We start from the raw sequence: 8,457 nt of genomic DNA, 5'->3' as shown, positions 1-8,457 counted from the left end.
TGCGGCCGCTGCTGGTGCCGCAGTCCTAACCTGCGACAAAACGCGCCCTCCGCTACACCCCACCCCCCGGATCCCTTCCTACACGACCTTGCCGCGCCAAAATCACCCTCGCCCCCACTTTCAGTATCTACAGAATTACTCGTTTTTTTTCTATTTCATTCTATTTATCGATATTCGATTTATTTTACGCATCTCAATATTAATTTAATCCCGTGCTTTTCAATTTGAGTAGTCTTGGTCAACCGATTAAAATTTTTCTTGATTTTTGTACTGGTTTTTTCCTCTTAATATTGAGGATCAAATTTGACGAAATTAAAAGCATTTTTTTACAATGGTGTACATAATTTTTTATTATGTTTCTTTGTTTGCTCGTGTTTGTTACATGATAATATGCTCTCTTGGCTAAAATTAATAGTAATAATAAACCTTTTGCTTAACATGGAAACCTACCAACACTAACAAATAGCATGTTCCGTTTATAATGCAATCATTTGCTGCTTACAATAATGTTTATAAACAAAGAAAGTAGAAGGGAAATAAATAAAAATAAAACAAAAATTTGCCTTCCCAGGGTGGGCAGCCAATACAAATTTTTGCTTTCTCGTCGTCTCCGTGAAGAAAACAGAGAATAAAGTAAGAAAGGCAGGATTATAACGTATCATACAGTAGCAAAATGAATTCTTAGAACAATTTATACAACTTATTGTGTTCTGTACAAACAGCTTTCCAAAAATTGCTTCCTTTACATCGTGATGCCATCTTCTTGTGTGGCGTTGCAAAATAATAGTTTTAGTGGTGACAAGCATTTCATGTGATCAAATTTACCAAAGAATGCTTAGTACCGGCCTATAGATCTAGCAGTCAAATCAAGTGTTGATTTTGACTTTCAAGTGTCTGTGTGCTCCACTTAACCAGGTGCCAATCACAATCATCATTATTTCCATCATAGTTTTTGCCAACAATAGTGAAAAGTGCAGCTCTATCAAAGTTTACGCAACAAAATCACGTTTCCAACATTTTCCAAAGGAATTAAATAACAGATCGTTCTTTTCCCTTTTCTTGAGATTCAGCCATTGCCTTTCCTTTTCATTTATTTAGAATAACATTTTTACAATATTGGATAAAATGCAGTCAGGTGTTTGGATATCTTCATTGACAATACAGAAGTTGAAAACCAATATTAAAATTGCTATTTTAATGACACTTGTGATTGTAAAACCAAAAATATCTGTGTCCGATATTAGATGAGAGAAAATAGGTGGGGAGAAGAGTAAATGCTGCTCCTTTGTACATTTGCGTAAACCACCAAGTATGGCACAGTGTAGAAGTGGTCGCGAAAAAATCAAGTTGTGCATTCCAAGAGAAACAGCAGCTCGATATCGATTCAAAAAGAGAGAAAGATAAATGCTAAAAAGTGACTCCGACAGTGGCGGCGCCAAGGTACTGGTTTTGCTCGACTCTGCCACACCGTCCTGCTGCGGTCAGAAAAAAGGGCGGCTGGGGGCGGTCGGACAATGTAGCTCAGTCCGATGGTAGCATGCTGAACAGGCGGAACTTCTCTCGAATGTGTGGCCGCACGTCTTCACGCTGTTTCATAAATTAATTACAATAAGTATGAGAATAAAAAAAGAGTTGCATTTAAAGGGATAAATGAAGATTTTTATATCAAAGAAGGACGTAAATAATCAATATTTTCGCTTCTCACCATGCAAGCGAGGTTTTCAAGGAAGGGCAGCAACTTCATTAGCTCGCAGTCGGACCGGTTCTCAAACCAGCTCTCGATTGGGATGCCATTCTCAAGCTTTGAAATTGATAAGAGTCAATCAACAACGTCTATGAGTAGGCGGATTTAAATTTACATGGTAGCCAAAGGCCTGTGGTGAGTTGTCCACAATGATGGTCTTCGAAAGGTCCCTGCCAAGAATTTGCAGGTCTTTGATGTAATTGCCGTTGACGCAGATGCAGTGCTCCCTGAACAGCCGGTACCTGCACCACAGATCATATGTGAATTTAATTTGGAATTTGCAAAAATAATTTAGTTTATTGTATATTAGTGTTCTTTTCATAGAGGCCCACTCCTTATTAAACAAATGGGTGCCATGAAATCATTTTTGAAATGCAGAATATTACATCAATTTGCAGACAGTTAATTGTTCTTAGCAGGAAAAAAGATAGTTAGAATTTACCAGTCATTTGGAAGTTGAGGGGAGCAGTAAATTTTTCCATTTTAGAACTCAAATAAATCCTTTGCGAATATTTTTCTCTCTCGCATAGATCGAAAAGTTGCACATCATTGTAATAAAAAATGCTTACTTGATAAGCCGCCTTTCTGGATCAAGCAGGTTTAGCAGCTTGTCGGCATAAACGCGTTTCGAGGCGGTGAACAGGATGACCTCAAACATGTTGGCCACGCGCTCGAGGAACTCCTTGAAGAAGGGTCTTGTGCGTACAAACACGCGGTAGCTGCAGTCTTGGAAGAGCACGGGGAAATTGAAGGACGCGTCGTGCAGCTCTTGCAAGCTGCAGTGCACCAGGGTCTCGTCCAGATCTAACACCAGCGAGAACTCTGGACTGCTTCGCGTCTTCAACGGCAGTGCTGGGCACCTGCCAGCAAAGAGTTACCGAATTGTTAAGGCTGTGTCGCGCAATTGAATGAGCCCTTAAATCACTGTAACAACTCTGACACTTAATATTTTTGGAGCAAAAGGAATAGCACCTCAAGCGTAAATCTGAATTAACTGAGGCCTCAAAATTGATGTCAACTCGCAAAGAATATTATGGTGCCATTTAAGCTGAATGTAACCATTCTTAATGTTACTGGGAACTTTTGTGTTTGCCCAACGTTAGCAAAACGATATTGAAATAACAGAAGCCGACGAAACTTCCGCACCAAGGGAGAATCAAACAATCAGAAAACTTTGCTTCATGGAGTTACCAAACTAACCTGGCCCTCATGTCTGGAGTGAGTGGCGGCAGGTTCTTGATGAACAGGTAGGGGTCGAAGGGCTCCCAGTCATCAACGGCTGAGGTTGAGGCCTCGCAGGCCACGCTGGCAATCACCATTGCGCTCGGAGGTTCATTCTCATCGCAGCTGGCGCACGCCTCGTTGGCGGCCGCGGCGGCGGCCTCCGCGTAGAACCTGGTGACCTCGACGTATGTATCAAAGCGCTCATCTGTCCTGAGCACTGCCCCTTCCTCCCCTCCGTCATCATCCAGCATGCAAGCCAGGTCAGGTGTCACCAGTTTTTCATAAGCAGCCAGCAAGGCGGCGCTTCCGTCCACCCCTGACACGCCGGCGCCCTCCTCCTCTTCAGGTAAGGGGTGCTGCCAGTTTTCTTTGCTCTCCTCACCTTCAGACACCTGCTGCTCAAAAACAAAAGCACGCTTTGTCAGTTTCGCATTTGTAAATGATGTAAGATTTGAAAATCTTTAAGAACAAGAAACTTGGGTCTTTGAGCTCTTCACCAAAATGATAAAATAATCAAACTTAAATTTTTATTACTCTGAATGGAACTCAAAATATTAGTTTTTATTCTTACAAAGATCGGAACTTCAAATCTTAAGCTTTGAATTTGCAGCTACGAAGATTCTAATTTCGTGTCAGTGAGTAGCTAAATTAATTCGCTCGAAAGCCCAAACGGTATTTTATTGTCCCCGTGTTAAGGGATCGAACGTTCTTTGTCTTGGATGGTCGAGTGCAGTAGGGAGTGGGGGTGACTCACCTCGACAGTATGCATTTCAGTGGTGTCAGCGGTCGGTTCGCAGAGTGGGCTCTTGTGCACAGGCTCGCCGCTTGCGCCGCCTTTCAGAGCAGGCACGTTGCCGCGGAAAGTCTGCAATTTTCGCGCGCACAAAACTAAGCGTTAGACTTGGGGAAAAATGATGTGTTTAGATATTTCAGCCAACAGGTTTTGCGTGCCATATTTTCTTTTAAATTTATTAGTTTTACATATATGAAGCAATTACAAATATAGTTTTCACTGAGAACAAAAGATAAATTATAATTTGAACACCCTTAGAAATTTTTCGTATATTTCAATCGATTCTTTTTTTAAGATTTTGTATTGAAAAAATTGTACAACATTAGACCTGTCTAAAGTTACTTTCAAGAACTTTCTGATTTCTTGAATTGCGAGCAAGCAAAACTGTGAAGATAAAAATGATGCAACTTCCCCCATCATCAGGGCGAGACAGCAAAACCAGAAATAAACACAAAAAACGTTTTACAAACAACCGAAACACAGGGTTATTGCAGGACGTTGGAAGTTTTCTTACCTCTCTCAACAAGTTGTGCCTGGCACGTGACCTCCTGGCGAGGGCTGCCCTCGCGCCGTGGGCTGGGCCGCCGCCGCGCTGTTTGGCCGCTCTGGCCGCTGCTGCGGGACACGACTTGCGGGATCGCAGGCTGGTGGCCACCTGCGGGGGGGCCGACGAGCCGCTCCTCAGCCACATCCTCCTTACACCATCACCTGGTCAACAGCGCAAACGAGCCAAAGGTCAGCGTGAAAGGTGTCTCTCGTGTTTGGGCCCTGGCCTTCCTGCGCCCGCCAATCTGCTGCTCGCGCGCGCGACAAGTGCTGCGCACCCCGCCAACGTATCGATCCCGCGCGCCACCTCCCGCCCCGCCGCCCCCTCCAAAACCCACCCCCGACCACCCCGCCCCCCGCGTGCTCTCTCGGCGCCGCCGCCAAGCCGCCACCTGCATAATTAAAACGCAAAACTGTCTTTCTTCGCGCGCGCACTATATATTGATTCCGCTCAAAAATCCAATCGCTCTCTCTTGAAATCGCTCCTCTGCGCCACTAACCCCGACGCTTAATAGCCATTAGCCCGACCTTAAAATTTGAAATTTTTAGATAGGTTTACTGCCAACGAGGGGATCGGAACGGTAACAATATCAACCGAATTTGGTAGGAAAATTTGCCTGTTGCTGTTTCGGATGCAATGAAATGGAAGAAATGTGTCTTTTTATTTACGATTAAGATAAATAAAATATTTTAGTCAAAGAGACCAAAGTGATACCTGGACCTGTGCGATAGGGAAACCAGAAGTAATCAAAATTGTGCTACAATGATGTAAAAAGTACAATAGTATTCAGAGCGGCAGACCACGAATTTCGACACCAGATTGGAAAGTTTCACTAAAATATTGATAGGAATTATAGAATTTTCGGATTAGAGCCAGAGGTTGTCACTTATCTTTACTCTACCGTAGCTGCTTCCCGAGTTACGAAGATCTGACGTAAGAATTTGATCTCCCAAGTTAAATTCACCCCAACAACATAATGTATGTTTGCAATATTGTGTAATTTTTTAGTACTGGAAATATTGGTAGGATTTCTTTAATAATTTTCATAATATTATGAGTATTACAAGATTATATTCTAATGAGAATTTTCATATTTAATTGCAGTAAAATAGAATTTTTTTTTAAATAATTTCCAAACTTAAAGGAACCCCAACGTAATTAAAAATAAATGCAGAGTAAATTCTCGTTTGAAATTGAAAGTTGCCAATAGACAGACAAATCCAGTGAAATTCTCAATTCCAAAAAGCCTTTAAGATTTGTAATTCAAGCCTATTAAACAAGTACTAGCACCTCAGGTATGCTCAATATAGCACAAAGGATCGAAAATTGAGAAATCCGATGAAGCTTACCGCAATGAGAAAGAAGAGTGAATTATACCGCGTTTTATGGCCTGTGTTGCTCAACGTATCAACAGTTTTCCCAGTTTCATGAGAATTTGAAAAAAGTTTCAAAACTTTGCGGGCCCGCCATTCCAATAGTTAGTCACACAATGATAGTGAAAATCGCATTGTTGAAATTTCCTCACCGCACTGCACAAAGCCAAAATCCCAATTTCCGTCAAAGCTTTGCCAACAGAAACTGTTGCTGAGGAAAGGCTGAAAATTTCGTCATGTCGTTTTGCGAAAAATAAAAAAGTCGTAAAATACTAAAAGCCGGAGAAATCTGGTTGGACGAGCCTTCCATCAGCAGGCGGACCTATGACAAGCTGACCTTTGGCCGACCTGCCATGCACAGAGGACCTGTTGCGCGATCAGGTGAGCCTCTGCTGGCTTGGACTCGACCAATAGGCGACAGGGGCTCGAGTGCCCCGTCGCCCGTGATTCGTCGCGTCTTCGCCCAAGGTCGTAGGTCACACCGTAGTCCCTAACAGCTTTTTTATTTCGCCGACAAGACCGAGACGAGCCCTTTAAAAAGAGTGCCACTCACACTAAACACGCCGGTTTTTACTAGTTTCCGCTTCCGCCTCCAACAATCAAATTTCATTTACGAAACAATTGAAATCAGCAGCCCACCGGACCGGAACAAGCATTTTTATATAAATTCATTTGCTATTTTACTGAATTAAAGCTGCCGCTGATAGAGCACGTGGGTTTGTCACTCGATAATTTTGGATGTTGCTTTTGTGATGGCCATTCTTGGCATGTAGCCACGGAAAAAATTGAAAGTTGAACTGGTGACAACAGAAGAAATTAAGGAAAAATCGAGGAAGATATTTTATTATTTTTGAGTCTGTGTTGGATGTCAGCACAAAGAAGGCACACTTCATTGACTATTATTTGATTTTCTAGGACTGCCTTGCAACTACTATCAATCCAGGATTCAATACAACTGTCCAACTTAAAATTAAGTAAAATAAACTGATTGCAGTTAGTCCATAACGTTCAAGGCCCACAACGCTAGTTATCATTAATAAATCGGCGAAGACGGCGACAATTACTTTGCGAAATTAATTTTGAATTCAGGACGCAAGGGGGAAAATGCAAGAGTGGCGAATGAGGCGTTTTAACATTTCAGCGAGTTTGGGAGTGCCTTTTAAGGACCGATCGTACCTTCCTGCTTGCAAAGAACCCGCATTGCCCAAAAGGTTACACTGCGATTTTCTCGTCTCGCAAATTAAAATGCACCAATGAAACTACCAACGAATTCTGCATTTTTTAATCATTTCAACTTGATTAAATTTTTAATCATGACTTTCACGACGCACTTAAAAAAATATCTTGACGGTGGTGCTTTTTCCGTTCATTCATGGCTGAAGACTAAATTTTTATTGTAAATATATAGGGGACTCAAGCTTTCCGATCACTCACACTTCTCGCTCTGACGGGAAGAATCAATGTTAATGCCCTATCCTAGCGAGAAGTGTGAGTTGGGCGAAAATGGTGAGTCTACCATAGTCACCTATTTTCATTCAAATTATGTTCGAGGGACGCTCGCCTGTAATGGCGGGAAAAAACGGAAAACATTTTCCTGCATTTCTATTCGGAATTGGGCAAAATTTAGCAGGGAATAGAAATGAAAGATTCCCAAAAGGATAAGAAATTTATATGATGCCTATCAATAGTTTTTCCAATTTTTGGCCATGTCAAAATTTCTCCTGACCGACAAATTTAATAATGTCGAAGAGACGAAATGTCGCGTTCAATCAGGAAACGCGCGCGCGCCGCGTTCGGCCTTGGTGTGTGTAACCCATGCCATGTTTTCTTGTGTACATTTTAAACTGAACGCACAGCGTGCATAGCCGGAGAGCGAAGATTCGCCAATTTGGCCGTCAAGGTCGTCGCGCGCCAAAACCGCCGCCTCCGAGGGGCACCGCGAAACCGCCTAGTGCGACTCCTGCCACCGGCGCCGCCTCGAATCTCTTCAGTCCCGGCAGAAAACGAGTCGGCTGATCCGCGACAAGGCGTGCCGACAACGCAAACCTCGCACAACGCGACGAAAGATTCGGTTTTTGGTGCAATTTTGGAGAAAATGCTTAAAACTTACTCAGCGACGGGCCGTCTTGCAGTGGCCGCGTCGTTCCCGCACGTACTTGGCGTGTTCCCGCCTCCGTCGCTGCTACCCCAGAACGCGGCAACAGTCGACCGTGGACCGCTCTTTAACACCCTTTCGCCGAATTCGACGACGGTGAACGAAGACGCCGAACACACGAGGTCCCGGAACGAAAACCGACGGCCGAACCAAGTCGCTCTTCGCACTGCACCGCGACCAAGTTGTCTTGTCTTCCCCTCCACATATAAACGACGGAAACGCCCCCACCCCGCAGTGCACGTGGGCGATGCGATTCTCTGTTTTGATTCCAGATCAATTTTGCCTTTGAACCCTTTTTTGTACACTTTATAGGCACGGCAAATGAACCCTAATCATAACAGTTTTAATCTTTTCAATCTAAACAGAGTTTTCTATCTGAAATAACTGTACTGACCCTGTTAGGTTTACCTTACTGTTTGAGTAAATCGATAAAATCGATCTCCGCTTGAGTGGTAAAAAATGAACTCGCCGAAGAAACGTGACAACTGCGCATTAAGTGTATAATATTAAAGGCGCACTTATTTTTCTTATTTCTGTGAGGAGAGCGGTGTATTTATGTGGATGAAAGAAGAGGCAACTCTCCTACATCAGAAAATATACAGTCGGGAAATCGGGAACCAT

The 8,457-nt window shown here is 43.1% G+C and overlaps 1 protein-coding gene across 3 annotated transcripts; it reads right to left on the bottom strand.

Annotated features, from left to right (window-relative positions):
• Positions 1 to 321: 321 nt before the first annotated feature.
• Positions 322 to 8,004, bottom strand: LOC135934332 (CTD small phosphatase-like protein 2-B). Of its 3 annotated transcripts, none has more exons than XM_065475992.1 (8): positions 7,792 to 8,004; positions 4,276 to 4,469; positions 3,723 to 3,833; positions 2,936 to 3,360; positions 2,314 to 2,604; positions 1,860 to 1,986; positions 1,706 to 1,801; positions 322 to 1,587 (listed from the first exon to the last, which is right to left on the bottom strand). In XM_065475992.1, exons 2-8 carry the CDS (start codon positions 4,450 to 4,452, stop codon positions 1,522 to 1,524), a joined length of 1,293 nt encoding a protein of 430 aa, XP_065332064.1. In that variant the 5' UTR covers positions 4,453 to 4,469; positions 7,792 to 8,004; the 3' UTR covers positions 322 to 1,521. The 3 variants fall into 3 exon arrangements, with proteins under 3 accessions (XP_065332064.1, XP_065332063.1, XP_065332065.1); XM_065475991.1 differs by having other exon boundaries at positions 2,936 to 3,363; positions 7,792 to 8,001; XM_065475993.1 differs by having other exon boundaries at positions 2,945 to 3,363; positions 7,792 to 7,998.
• Between the last annotated feature and the right edge of the window lie 453 nt (positions 8,005 to 8,457).

This window comes from Cloeon dipterum, chromosome 1 (assembly GCF_949628265.1).
Source record: "Cloeon dipterum chromosome 1, ieCloDipt1.1, whole genome shotgun sequence".
In the NCBI taxonomy this organism is placed as follows: domain Eukaryota; kingdom Metazoa; phylum Arthropoda; class Insecta; order Ephemeroptera; family Baetidae; genus Cloeon; species Cloeon dipterum.
The sequence above is the reverse complement of the archived record's forward strand: the minus strand, read 5'-3'. Positions and strand labels throughout refer to the sequence as shown.